A 14,949-nucleotide genomic window follows, 5' to 3' on the forward strand; every position below is an offset into this window, starting at 1 on the left:
GCTAGTCTATATGGAAATCAGCATGTACAATGGGACTCTCAGTCCCTGCTCTTCCATGTGGTGGGGCAGAGAGGCCCCACCCCGTAAGGAGCTGTCCAGGAGTGGTGCTGACCAGCTATTACCTATCTTGACACGTGTCTACTCAAAGGGGATAAACCATTGGTCATGATGGGACCTTGGCCCACTCATGCAAAGATGACAAAGATTCAGACAACTGGTACAGTGGGGATTGGATTCTTCATTATAGAACTTCCCAGGAGAGAAGAAGCAGCACCTCTAGGCATGTTGGGCTGAGAACTAAGCGCACGTGGATTGCCCCAGATTGCAACTATGCATACCAAATCTAACTCCGTGAATTGCAATAACAATATGTTGCCATTCCAAAGAGACCTCTTGATGCCTGAAGCTATATGTATATATCTGAATTGGTTGAAAACTTGACCCCTCCAGCTTAACCTAGACCGGAAGTTCTTAGCCCTGGTTGCATGTTAGAATCAGCCGGGAAGCTTTTACAATGCATCGATGCCCAGGGTAAACCTCTGACCAATCAAATCAGAATGTGTGCAAGTGGGAGCCTCAGCATGGCTACTGAAACATCTTATTCCATGGGATTCTAAAGTGCAGTCAAGGCAGAGAGCCACTGCTCTAGACAATTGCCTTCCCTCCTTCTTACCAGCTTCCCTTCTTTCAGTTTTCTGTTATATGCATTCCAAATTTCTAAAATTATATACATTTCTTACATTCCAACAAAGGTACTCACATTTATCCACTGGTTAAATATAGCTGCCGCAGAGAGAAATGACAATTCCTTATTCATGTCGTGCAGGGGAGGGAGGGAGAGATGAGAGAGAACACGAGAGAAGGAACAATGAATGAGAAGCATAATCACAGTGCATGTCTGAGTAGCACGCACTTAACCTCCCTATGGCTGGGCTCATTTTTGTTGCCAGCAGGAATGGGGGCCCCAGCTGGTTGAATTTCCACATTGCCAAAATGGCACATTTCTTTCATGCATAGTGGCTCCATTATCCTCTGTAAAGAAGTAATTCCAGAAACTTCAGATGGAACAACCACCTGACGTTCTTCCAAATCAGAGTTTAGTTGTTAAGAACATGGCACCCAACCTTATGGACAGTCACAGAGCTCAATGGCAGCTCCCTTTCAGAGCCAACTTTGAGTAGTGGTTTGGGAGGCAGGCCCCAACCACCCCAGTTTTCACTCTGTTTGGACATTTCCTAATTCCTTAGGCGAGTTACTTAATCTCTCTGGGCCTCAATTTTCTTGTCTGTAAGATGGGGATAATAAAAGCTCCAACTGATAGGTTGATGTGAAATTTGGAGGACTTAATGTTTTAAAGTGCTTAGAATAGATGCTTGGTAAGTCTTAGCCACTTCTACTTTTCATTTCTCTACCGTGGAATGTATTATGAACATACATATTGAACCACTACAATGGGCACCAGGTTGGAGTGAAGGAAGGGTAGAAGATATGAAAAGGAAAAGATAACTTCTGCTTTCCCACAACTTACACTTGTTTGGGGGAAGTTGAAAGACAGCGCCATTAAGTCAGTGATGTGTGCAGGTGTGGTAGATCTGGCTCTTGAGTTGAAAAAGACTGGGTTCATTTCCTGAGTCTGCCCTTTACTAGCTGTGTGATCTTGGGCAAGTCACTTAACCTCTCTGAGAACTCGAGTGTCTTGTCTGAAAAATGAATATGATGATGCCGCGCTGCTGGGGTTATGAATGTCACATGCACTCATATAGGGGAAAGCATTTTAAAACTATTAAACGCCATGAAAATGGCAACAGCAGTTATCATACGCAAATGTGCACAGGAGCGATATAAATCTTAGAGTTGTCCCAATTCCTTTTGGAAAGTAGTTGAGGTTAGTAAATGAGTTAGTAAATACCTATCAGATAGTGAATCAGTAAACTGACAAGGTCAGGAGCTGAGACGCATGAGTAATCCCCTGAGGGGGCAGTTCCAAGGGAAAGTGGGGTGCAGGTGGGATGTGAGCTGATGGCAGAAAGATGGGAGGGGAGGCTGGGTCTGTGGGAGAGAGGAGCGGAGTCGGTAACCCGATGGCTGGGCTACGTGAGTGGAGCCTGTGTAGAGACGGCCGGAGCGCCAGGCTAAGGATTTGGGCCTCATCTTGCTTTCTGCTGAGGAGAGGGGCATTGTGAAAGCAGAGTTTGGGGGCTTAGGTTTTAGGACACGTGGCTCAGGGGCAGTGAGAAGATGTTGGGTCTACACTGCATGATCTGGGTATCAGGAGCTCCCGGCCTGACAGGGTGAGTAGAAGGAACAGTGTAAAGTGAAGGGTGGGCAGGACCTTGAAGAGGCAGAGCGGCCAAGGGCAGGATGGGCGGTTGGCTAAGGGGAACACGGGCTGGGGCGAGGCTTGGTTTGGGAAAGGTGCAGCCCTGGGGATTGCTGGGCAAGTGGCTTCCGCAGACGGGAGGAGCAGGAAGCAAAGTGCAGCGAGTTGAACAAAACTAACTGAGGACCCTTGTCAATTTATTTCTCATTCAACAACTCTTTGTAAACACTGGGAGCGAAGTAGGAAACAAGACAAAGATCTACCCTCCAGAGTTTATATTCCTGAGGTTGGGGAGTTGGACCACATCTGAGCAACGACAGTTCGGTGTGATGTGCGCAGTCCTCTCCCGGAGTACTCTGTCCTAGAGGCTAAGTGCATGAGCTCTTTGCCTGGACAGCCTCAGTCTGGATCCCTCTGAGGGCCCGGGGGGGGGGTTGGGGGGGCAAGTTTGCTTAGATTCTCACCTAAAGAGTACATCAGGGGCCAGTTAGCCCTTCATGAGGGAAGTTTGTGAACGGAAAGAGGTAGATCAGCGCGGAAAGGAAGTCCCCCTACTTGGTACATAGGAGGAACCCAATGAAAGTGAGCCGTCAGCAGCCTGTAGATTTGTGGCCCAAGGAACACGGCCTCTGTGCAAAGCAGCTTGCTTCCTAGGTAATTGCCTGGAGCAGATGATTGGTAGAGCACTTTAAAGGCACCCTGGTAAAAAGTTCTGTGTGGTTTCTAAAAGAGTTTTGTCTTTATTATTCTGCACAAGAGTTCTCTTAGCTCACTTACCACGGCTGCATTTCCATAGCACAGAAGGCCGTCTCCTTCATAGCCCTCTTGGCAAACACAACTCCAGAGGCCAGAAGAAGTAAACTGACAGGTTGCCTGATAAAACAAAGAGAAAAGAAAGAATTCGCTTTCCTCACAAAAGATTTGCCTCCAGTTACATCCATGAGCCCTCCGGTTCCATCTAAGGTGAGGACCTGCCGCGTTGGGTTTGGAGGATGATGGGAGTGACCCGCAGACCCCCTGGCCTGGAGTGGTGAAAGGCTCCTGTCTACATACACGTTTGGTGCCTCACTGCTGGGGCTATGAAGGTCCCATGCACCCACGGAGGGGAAAGCATTTTAAAACTATTAGACACCATGAAAATGGCAACAATGATTATCATATGAAAATGTGCACAGAGGCAATAAACCTTAATCACAATTACAGTCTGTCTTTTCATCCCTCTCAGATGGGGCCTATGAGAGCACGGGATACCCAGGGAATTTGAACTTCAGATCAACAAATACGTTTTAGTGTAAGTAGGTCCCATGTAATGTTTGGGGCGTGCTGGTGCCGAAGAAGGATTCCCTGGAGATCTGAAATCCACACTTCACTGGCTGTCCTGTACCGATTTTATCTGCCAACTCTATATTGCTGCTTCAGTGCTGTGGAGTGAAGTGAAAGTAGCAGTAACTTCCCATGTTTGGAATGTCAGGGCTTGGTTGGGCTTAAATGAAGCAAGAATGTTGGATCTCCTTCTGATTTATGAAGGGCTCACTTTTAGGAAAATAGATACTGTGGGGTATCTTCCCTATTTTTATTCTATAAAAACTACCCCGCCCCTACCCTGGTAACCATGTTCCTGATATGTCATCACCCTCCCTGGCCATCAGTGACTGGCTCATATGTGGACACCTGGACCCCGCTGGGCTGGTCAGATCCTTTCTTCTATGGTGGTGAGGGTGACATTGATCTAAGAAAAGGGAGCTGTGTACCCCAGGATGCAAAGAGAAGCATTACAAGTTGGGAGAGAGAGAGTGCAGATGTATAGAGAAAAGCAACATGAGAGATCACATAGTCTCTGAGGATTAGAGGAAGAGGCTGCTTTGATCTTGGTGTCTTCAGGTTTTGATTCTGGGTCTTTGGGAAGTCTGCTTATATTTCCTGCCATGGACCTACCCTAGGGTACTCCCTGCAATTTCTTTTTTTGCTTAAGTTGATTTGTGTGGATTCTGTTCCTGGCATTCAAAAGCACTGTGACTAAGGTGCTGTCTTCATTGGTTCTGATGTCGGGTGTCTCTTTTGAAAGCCTGCCCTTCCATAATTTAGACACGAGGCACAATCTACCCTTGAATGGGTATTGTCACCAATGATTTGTGGTAAACTCTGTTATGACATTCAACCTGGGAGTCCAGTTATCTTGATTCAGAATTGCCAGATTTAGCAGATAAAAAATACCAAGTTAAAGATAAACTTTAGAGAGGGTATGAATATTTTTTAGTATAAATTTGTCCTACATAATCTTTGGAACATACTTGTGCTGCAGGATTGTTAGTTGTTTGAAATTGCGATTTCACTGGGAACCCTGTGTTATATGTCAGTTCTTTGAAGACTTGGATTGGAGCGAAATTTGTAAGAACCACTCACATTTTGCTTGGGGACTCTCTTCAGGGGGAGAAAAGATTTTGTTCACTAGTAGGTCCAGATAAGAAACAATCTAGCCTTTCTTTCTCAAGTAACTTTCTTTTCTTTTTAAAGTAAGGCTAAAGAAAATGAAATAACTCACCAGTGGATGACATTTCCCTGTTTGTTCCAAGCACGAAGGCACAGCTTCGCAGTCAATCCCATTGCCTCGAAATCCTTCCTTGCATTCACACTCATTCTATAATTCCAAGAACAAAGGGGATAATTGAAAACAACGGCCTTTCATGCCTTGCCATCACATGGCCTGAAAAATGAACCCCCGAAATCGTAGCTGTTTGGCCCTCTGAGAAAACAGAATGAATGTCTTCCATTTGTTATACTTCAGATTCCAGAGCTTTTGGTCTGCACATTCTATGTTACATTACCCAGTCTGATTGTTCCTTGCTACTTCCTTTTTAGATTCAGCATCCCAGAAGGGTCATACATGATATAAGACAACCCATCAAGTTGTGGGAAGAAATGAATACAATTTCTACTTACAAATTTTTATCTTTAACAATATAACTATTATTTGCTATGTGTGCATTATAAGGTAAGTATGTGTATCTTAGATGCAAGTATATGTGCACAAAAGCACCTAAATACATCTTTACGTGGTATGGCAAGACTTTGTAAATGTGGGTGTTTAATCTCCTCTACTTAGTACTGGGGTAGCACCTCCCTGCACTTCTACCCTGACACACTAAGCCAAACATGGTTTGTCTATTTATTTATTTGTTTGTTTATTTATTTTAAAGTTTATTTACTTATTTTGAGAGAGAGAGAGAACCAATGAGGAAGGGGAAGAAAGAGGAGGGTACAGAGGATCTGAAGCAGGCTCTGTGCTGACAGCAGAGAGCCCGATGCAAAGCTCAAACTCACAAACTATGAGATCACGACCTGCGCTGAAATCAAGAGTTGGATGCTTAACTAACTGAGCCACCCAGGTGCCCCATGGTTTGTCTTTTTAAATAAATATTCATGGTAATTAGGATTTGTGCCTACTTGGAATATCTAAAAGTTTTCAAGCCAACTAGTAACTACTATGGACCATCCTAAATATGGTCTATTTTATTTCTTACATGGCATTATAAAAAGACCTTTGTCTTCCTCCATTTCCCTCATGAGGATGCCTTTAAAATTTGTCCACAGAGGGGTGCCTGAGTGGCTCAGTCGGTTAAGTGTCCAACTTCGGCTCAGGTCATGATCTCATGGTTCGTGTGTTCGAGCCCTGCCTTGGGCTCTGTGCTGACAGCTATCTCAGAGCCTGGAGCCTGTTTCAGATTCGGTATCTCCCTCTTTCTCTGACCCTCTCCTGCTCACACTGTCTATTTCTCTCTCTCTCTCAGAAATAAATAAAACATTAAAAAAATTAAAATTTGTCCACAGAAAGAAAAAGTAGAGAGAGGACAGATACTAACATGGGTTGAACTCTGTATTCCTCACCACCCCCAATTTATATGTTGAAATCTTGACCCCAGTACCCCAGAATGTAACCTTACTTGGAAATAGGAATGTTATTATATAGTTAGTTAAGATGAGGTCACACTGGATGTGGGTAGGTCCCTAATCCAATAAGACTGGTGTCCTCATAAAAAGAGGGGATTTGGACACAGACAGGCACCAGGGAGAATGCATGTGAAGATGAAGACAGAGGTCAGGACGATGCATATATAAGGTGAGGAATGCAAAGACGGCCAGCAAGCTACCCGGAGCCAGAAGAGAGGCACGGAATAGATTCTTCTTCATAGCCCTTGGAAGGAACTGAACCTGCCTGCTCATACCTTGATCTTGGACCTCTGGTCTCCAGAACCGTGAGAGTCCATTTTGTTGTTCTGTGCCACCCAGCTAGAGACACTTTGTGACGGCAGCCTTAGCAAACGGATACAGATACCAAGACATTTTTTCTTTCTTTCCGAAGTGCAATCTGGCAATTCAAGTGAGTTAAAATGAATGCAACTGCTTGCCAAATGCTCGGTGAGACATAAGACAGTAGTGAGCTCTTCTGAGGAATGGGACTTTTCCATGGCTCTAGTCACAGGACAGTCATCCTCACCTCCTCAGAGCTGACTTGCTCCTATGCAGTAGCATTCTCTGCCTCAGTCTCCCTTACCCGAGGTTAGGTGAGAGTGATCAACGGACTGTCGAGTTCTACAGAAATGCAAAGTATGGTCAGGTGGTGACAAAGAGCGGGGCTCTGGAGTCAGACTGGGTGTCAGTCTTGCACCATGATTTATTTTCTATGCCATGGGAACAAATCACTTAGCATCTCTGTGCCTCAATCTCCTTTTTGGTAAGATGGAATAATGCTGGTACCTATGTGGCAACAAAAGCAAAAATAAGCAAGTGGGACTACATCAAACTAAAAAGCTTCTGCACAGCAAAGGAGCCCATCAACAAAACGAAAAGGCAATCTACCAAATGGGAAAAGATATTTGCAAATCTCATATCTAATAAGTGGTGAATGTTCCAAATATTCAAAGAACTCATACAGTGCAATAACATAACAATAAACAATTCTATTTAAAAATGGCCAGAAGATCTGGATACATATTTTTCCAGAGAAGATACTCAGCAGCCAACAGGTACACAAAAGGATGCCCAATGTCACTAGTCATCAGGGAAAGGCAAATCAAGAGCACAGTGTGATGTCACCTCACACCTGTTAGAAGGCCTATTACCAAAAAGACAAGAGATAACAAGTGTTGGCGAGGATGTGGGAGAAAGGGAACTCAGGTGCTATTGGTGGAAATGTAAATTGGTGCCACCGCTATGGAAAACAGTATTGTGGTTCCTCAAAAAAATGAAGACTAGAACTACTGTACCTTCAAGTATTTTCATTTCTGAATATTTATCCAAATTTGAAAAGATGTCTGCAGTGTCATGTTCATTGTAGCATTATTTATAATATAAACCGAGACCTGGAAGCAACTCAAGTGTCCATTGATAGATAAATGGAAAAAGAAGATGTGTGCACACACACACACACACACACACACACACTGTGAAATATTACTCAGCCATAAAAAAGAAGGAGATCTTGCCATTTACAACAACATAGATGGACCTCAAGGGCATTATGCTAAGTGAAGTAAGTCAGACAGAGAAAGATAAATACCATATGATCTCACTTATATAGGGAATTAAAAAAAAGCAAAAACAAAAACCTAAAACCAAAAGCAAGCCCATAGATAAAGAGAACAGATTGGTGGTTTGCCAGAGGCTGGGGTAGGGATGGGTCAAATGGGTGAAGAGTGTCAAAAGGTGGAAAAAAAAATAGTACCTACGTCACAGGTTTGCTGTGACAATGAACCCATTTTCGCTACTACAAATGATTAGAAAGCTGCAGTAAGTTCCAGCCAAAGTACTTCTGTGTCTGGCAGGAAAACGTCACTGCAGGAATCCTGCTCTCCTTTGCTCTCTAGCGCGTGTGACCTACCTGCCCGGGACCCACATACAAACAGGTGGCATTGATGTGGCAGCCGCCAGTGCCGGGCAGCAGGCAGTTGTTAATCTCTGAGCAGTCTCTGCCATCCCCCGTCCATCCCTCCTGGCACACGCATGCGTGGGTACCTGTGCCAGTTTTGATGCATATTGCCTGCAGGAGGAAAAGAAGCAAAATCTCTGAAACCTCAGAGCCACATGATTCCAAAAGCAGAGAAAAGGAGGTACATTCTAGAAACACATGTTTGCATGGAGTACACTAGAAATGATTATTTCTATATGCACTGCACCCTATATGCACATTTGCACTGAGACCCACAGAAAAGGTGAGATGATTTAAGGAACAGAGTTGCTTGTGGTTGGCCAGCCAATGACCATCACCTTGAACATCGCTGTTATTTATTGAGCCAGGGACTGTTCTTAGCGTTTTGCTGGTATAAGCCATCATCTTGAGGAAGGTACTGTTACAGTCTCTGTGTTACAGGTAAGGAAAGCAGGCTTAGAGGAGTTAAGCGGCTTGCCTAAGATCACACAGCTACGAAACTTCACGAACCCAGGTCTCTATAATGCTGAAGCCCAAGCTCCTAACCACAGTACCAACTCCAGACCTGTCAGGACGACCACCTTAGGAGGCCCAAGGACAGTGTGAGAGGAGAAAGTGTTGTTGAGTGGGCGGGACTAGCCCAAGGGGCATCTGGTGGGGGTGGGCCAAGGCATTAACTTCCGATTTCAGCCTCAGAGCCAGGATAAGTCACTGGCAGAGACGCGGTCTCAACCACCTCAAGCCACTGTGGCTGTGGGTGAGCAATGAACACACGGTGGGTGGGCCATTCCTGTGAGTAAGGAATGGCGGTCACTCAGCCTGGTGGTGATAATCAAAAGGTATTCTGAAAGCAGCTGTGAGCTTGGGCTATACCCCTGGGCTATACCCAATAACAGAATTTAGGGCAAGTCACTTAATGTCCCCAAGCCTCAGTTTCTTCATCAGTACAATGGGGATAAGATCATCTGTTCCGTTCGGCTGGGGGTGGGGGAAGAGCAAACGAGATCAGGTACATTCAAGTCACTTGTAAGCTATAATAGTTGAATCAGTAGTTTATTACTAATAATCTCCAATATCTGATTCTCAGGCTGTGTTTTTAAGAGCCCAAAGACCCGTGCTTCTGTGGTCCTGAGACATCCCCTGCACACATGGCTTTGGGAAGTAGAGGCTCACAGAAGGCATCGGCACCGCCTTTAAAGCTTCAGGGATCCAGCAAATAGGCTAAAACGAAAAGCCATCAGACACCGTTTTTTTCGGTAAGGCCTTCCATCAGGATTTCCTAAAACACCAGGCCGCTTGGAAATCAAGACCAACACTCACATTGGGGCTGCAGCCTCCTGGGGTTAATCTTGTGCAAGGGTCCATCTCCGAACAGAGGCTTCCGTCCCCTTCGTAGCCTGCTTTGCAAACACAGCTGCAAAGAAGAGTGAGCGCACAAAATCAGCCCCGGACGTAGAAGCATCCACTGCCCAGGGGTGGGCCGGCCAGCCAGGGGTGAACCGGTCCCCGGCCGGGCGCTTGGCAGTCTGCCCTCATGGGGGGAGCCAGTGTAGCCAGGTGATCACGGGCACTTGGGTGGGGGGGAGGGCTGCAGTGCCACCTCTCAGCAGTCGTGGGCCCCAGGACGAGTCCCTTAACCTCTGGGAGACTTTGTTTCCTCCTCAGGAGCATGAGTCTAAAATCTCGCTCTAGGGCTGTGAAGGTCAAATCAGCACGAGGAGCGTGTAGCAGGGCGCCTGTATGAGCTTGTGTCCCCTTAGCCCCGGCGTCCGGCAGCTTTAGCGCTTCGATGGGGCTGGAATCCGCCTCTAGCTTAGCATCTGTGGTTCTGCAGAGAACAGCTACCGGCTCTTTACATATGGTTTTCAGCATACTTGAAAATGACGGTCAGGTGAGACCTCTCCTCTCTCCCTTCTCTGGTCCCTCAGATTTCCCTGTTGTTTTTTTTTGTTGTTGTTGTTGGAGCAAGACACTCTCAGGTGCCTGATTCCATGAGCGGACGTGGTTTACTGACCCATCACCCTTTCTTTCAGACACACCTTCCAACATGTTCCCCCGTGATCCTTTCTCAAATGAGCCGTTCATTCATTCTTTTGTTCCACTAATGTTTATTGAGACCCTTCTGAGAGGTGCTGGGTCACCTGTGGCTGCGTCCTATCCCACATCACTGTTGTAAATTCAATCATACAGGCTTCACAAAAATTTAAATAGAATTATTTTTCATGTATCGAGTCTCCCAGAGGAACAAAATACTTAGTCTGGTGCGCAAATGAAAAAAACAGATCGATCCGTTCCAACACTGTTTGATTTAACCTACGTTTATGTAGTATATGCAGACCCATGTTGATAGCCCTTTGTGGGTGATTTCAGAGGTTTTAAGGACAGTTTTGGTAACTTGTGATTTTTGACTTATGTATGGAGGTAGATCCTAACTCTCAAAGCTGATGCCTTTCTATCGTACCACCGTAGAGGGGAAGAGACGTCTCTGGGCCCACGCTACCTACATTCGTGGGGGAGCCAGCTAATAAGCAGGTAAGAGAGGAACTATGCAATTACAAATAAAGAAAAATGCTTTAAAAATAAGAATACTAGACATTCTCTGCATTTCCCAGGACATTTCCTGGGTGGTTACTGCCTTTGAAGCAGATATTCCTAGAGAAGAAAGTTTCCTCTGACGCTGCCCCTCCCTCATCTCCAAGCCCACTGTGTGATCTAATGACCAAGACCCGATTTCCTATAAGATGCCTTAAACAGGGGAATCATTATTAATGGCTTTAGGAAGTAGAGGCATTTTTAAAAAATTTTAACTTTTAAACTTTACTTATTTATTGAGAAAGAGAAAGAGAAAGAGAGGGAGAGAGAGCACACAAGTTGGGGAGGGGCAGAGAGAAGGAGAGACAGAATCCCAAGCAGGTTCCACTCAATTGGAGCAGAGCCTGATGCAGAGCTCGAACTCACAAACTGTGAGATCATGACATGAACTGAGCTCAAGAGTTGGATACCTAACTGACTGTGCCACCCAGGAGCCCTAGTAAAGGCATTTTTAAAGGGTTGGAAAGTGGTGGATCAACTTTCATTTCTTTGCCTAAGTGATGATAATAGCCATAGTTTCCATGACTGAACACCTATGATGTGCTAGCCCCGGTGCTGGGTACTTTTACATTCAGTTTTTATAATCTCCACAATTGCCCTGCTATGTAGGCAACATCATCCTTACTGTACTGATGAAGAAAGTGAAGCTCAGAGAGGTTAAGTAACTTGCCCAAGGTCACACAGCTGGTAAGTCTCAAAACAGGGGGTGCTGTAATTTGAACCCAGCTCAATCTGAGGTTTTCTCCACAAAAGCCACACTAGCAGCCAGAGGGAATGGGGCTTTGTCTGCAAAGGGTGTAGTTACGGGTTGGGTCTGTCTACAGGTAGCTGGTGGCTGTGGGCTGTTAAGGGTGGCACCCACAGGCCTACCTTGCTGTCCCATTGCTGTATTCACAGGTGGCGTGGATATGACAGAACTGCACATAGGGCCCACAGGCTGAGGTCTGCTTGTGGCAGAACGTCCCCGTGGAGCCTTCTCGGCACGTGCCGGCCAGGCAGGCCCCGTCGCTGTCGATCCTGTTATCGCACGTTCCGTAAATACACAGACATTCTGGGAGAGAAGGAAAAGGGGCATCCAGGGGTTGGGGGACGAGCATAGCAATGGGGCACATGGGTCATGAAGGAGAGAGACCACCTCCCCTCACCCCCGTCTCATGCCTGTCAGAGCAGAACGTGGGGCTGAGCCCGGGGGGCGGCTCTGGGGGCTATTTCTTAGCTTGTCAAGTGTCTCTCGATGTGCTTGAGACAGTGAGCTTGACTGTCCCATCAAGGAGGGGAAGAATGGAGTCTCAGAAATGCTTTGCGCGTGTGTGTGTGTGTGTGTGTGTGTGTGTGTGTGTGTGTGTGTGTGAAAGAGGCCAAAGAACTCCATCTTCATTTACTTCTTGGTCGGAGAGCTTACTTTGGAAATTTCTGACCTTTCTGGAATCAGGAGAAGGGGTTTCTCACGCCGGCACGGCCTCTGACGTGCAGCTGACGTATTTGCTCCTCACTCTCCAGTGCAGCAACCAAGGATAACTGATAGCCAGTACTTGTGCACTGACTGTGTTCTAGGCACCGGGCCAGCCTTGACATGTACCATCTCATTAACAGTCACCAGCCTCAGAAAGAGGGAACTTTCATCACCCTCATTTCCAGATGAGGAAACTGAGGCCCAGGGAGGAGAAGCAAATTGCCTAACTGGCTGCTAAGTTTTCAAACAGGGACTTGAACTTAGGGCTTCAAGTTCCATTTCTGTTCATGCCCAAGTGCAAACACAGCAGGTCAGTGTATTAGCCGTGTTCCGCATGTCTCCTTATCAGTTTCCACGTCAGCTGTTTACTTTGCTTTTGATGATAGCTGTTCAAAACTTGCGACGTGTGCCTCAGACTCAGGCTCCAATGCGTGCGGGAGTGAGAAGAAGGACATGAAGTTTCTCAAACATCAGTGGCAAGGGTTGGGGGGTTTGGGTCTGATCAGAAATGAAGGCATCTGTGGTTCTGCCCCAGGAGGGTGATGGGAGAGGAAGTCGTGTGAGTGCTTCCAGGATAGGGAAGAGAGTCGGAGTGAACAGGCTGGAAAAGCATGGCTGGATTTAAACAAAAGACTTTTCACAAACTTTAAAGCAAGTCAGGGCTTAATTTGCAAGGGACAGGGGCCCAGAAGGAAGGGGGGCTCTCCTGCATGGGGTGACGGGCAGCCATCAAGTGGGACAAGAGACATCGGTTCAGGAAGCGTCCACAGCTTCTCTGACCTCAGCATCCTACCCCATTGGCCTCATAAAACTGCCAACGTTGTCAGGCTTTGGAATAAAACCATTTTTTCCCCTGAGAAAACTTATTTGGCACAAAGAACAGTAACTTAGGATCAGCAGCCATGCCCCTGCTGTGCTCCAGTGTCCTGGCCCCTGTGAAAGGTGGTTGTAAAGATCAGACAAGGTAAGAGAGGAAGGGCTGTGTGCTTTGTAACACATGAGTGAGTTAGTGGGAGTAATAAGCACAGGTCCATCTACGGACTTCTTGCTGGTGCAAGCTCTGTGCTAAAGCCCCAAATTATGATCTGACTTCATTAAAAATCCATCACATGGGTACCGATCTTCATTCTATAGACAGGGAAGTTGAGGCTCAATGAGAGCCTTTTTCCAAGTTCACACAGCCTGTCATTTGCAGAGTGGGGATTAAGCTTTGGTTGGCTTGAGCCCACAGCAGCTGATTTTGTTCTTTCAAATTCTAATCTTAGTGTAGACACATATATCAATATTTATTTTTGTAGATCTGTGTATCTCTCCACTTAAATAGATGCATGATGCAATTTTAAAAAGCATGATGCATGCTTTCAAGGTTATATAATTGCATTTTTGTTTAATGCCGAGTGTTGTGGAGCTTTCTATTTCTTCTCCAAGCTTCTTGGCATTTATGTCACTGAATTATGAATAATGGCAACAGGGACAACAATCACAGATGATAGTAAGAGATGGTGTATCTGTATTGCATTCTAGGTGCTAGGCGTTCCAAACAAGGCAAGCGCTTTCCATTCATAACCTGCACTAACTTATGAGGTAATTACAATTATTAGACCCATTTTATAGATGAGGAAACTGAGGTCTAGAGAGGGGAGTGGAGTAACTTGCCCAAGGTCACACATTTTGCAAAGAGGGGAGCTGATAGAAGAGGATTGCTTGAAAGGTAGAGAGTGATTCTGTGTGTTGCAACAGGACTCACTGTCTCTTCAGGTTTTGGGGAGAAACCTTAAGAGACTGTTTTTCAAAGCAAGGTCCTGTGGCCAGCAGTGTTGGCATCCCCAGGGAACGTGTTGGAATTGCAGGTTCTCCGATACCACCCAGGCCTGCTGCCTCAGAAACTCTGCTGTAGGGCCCAGCAATCCAGCACGTGCTACAGCTTGATGACAGAGTGCTTGAAAGGTGGCCCAGACGAAGGCATGCGCCAAGCAAAGGGGCACACAGCGCCGTGACTGTGCTATTGCTTTGCGGCAGTGCAGCGGGGGCCCTGGCCGAGGGGCAGGAGGAAACCCTGGAAGTGCCACTTACTTTTGTCACACCGGGGTCCGTATTTATTGGGATCGGAGCAGAACTGACACCGGGAGCCTTGGAAGCCATCCTGGCAAATGCACGTCCCATTGCCCTCGAGGCCGTCTGCGCACTGCGAGCAAAGGAGGCCCCGAGGGTGTTAGGACAATGCTCAGCCATGAAGGAGCCCCAGATGCCATTGTGCCATGAATGCAGAGTCAGTCTCTTTGGGACTCCTTGTGGGAAGTGTAGTCATGCTGGTATCAGGTAGGATGCTATAACAGTGACAGGCTTGGGGTCCTGAGTCAGGATCTTGACCATTAAGGGAAGCCATTCAGGAAGAAACGGTGTCACAGTGGTGAACTAGGAACCTGCAAACACTGCTTGAGGGATGGTATGACCAGCCACCGCCCTTCAGGATGAAGGCTGGCCCCCTCTCTGTTGCTCAGCTTTATGGCATGAGACTGCAGCATCTCCCCCTGCAGCATAAGACTTTTCATCTTCCACCTGCCCCATTTCAGCCTTTTCCAGGTTGGCTTTGCAGCGCCCACCACGCATCCCTGTCGGGCATGGGTGCCTCCCGCCATCAGTACCCTGCATCATCCT

General features: G+C 46.5%; 1 protein-coding gene across 1 annotated transcript in view; it reads right to left on the bottom strand.

The window, feature by feature from the left end:
- STAB2 (stabilin 2) overlaps positions 1-14,949 on the bottom strand; it is a 145,636-nt gene that overhangs the window by 75,076 nt on the left and 55,611 nt on the right. Inside the window, exons 21-27 of the mRNA XM_077778501.1 lie at positions 14,365-14,476; positions 11,709-11,889; positions 9,567-9,660; positions 8,199-8,357; positions 4,863-4,958; positions 3,098-3,193; positions 761-808 (exon numbers count right to left, since the gene is read on the bottom strand). Of these exons, the coding sequence (XP_077634627.1) occupies positions 761-808; positions 3,098-3,193; positions 4,863-4,958; positions 8,199-8,357; positions 9,567-9,660; positions 11,709-11,889; positions 14,365-14,476 (786 nt within the window). The remainder of the gene's footprint in view (positions 1-760; positions 809-3,097; positions 3,194-4,862; positions 4,959-8,198; positions 8,358-9,566; positions 9,661-11,708; positions 11,890-14,364; positions 14,477-14,949) is intronic.

The sequence above is a fragment of the Crocuta crocuta genome, unplaced genomic scaffold (genome assembly GCF_008692635.1).
Source record: "Crocuta crocuta isolate KB4526 unplaced genomic scaffold, BGI_CrCroc_1.0 scaffold705, whole genome shotgun sequence".
Taxonomy (NCBI): domain Eukaryota; kingdom Metazoa; phylum Chordata; class Mammalia; order Carnivora; family Hyaenidae; genus Crocuta; species Crocuta crocuta.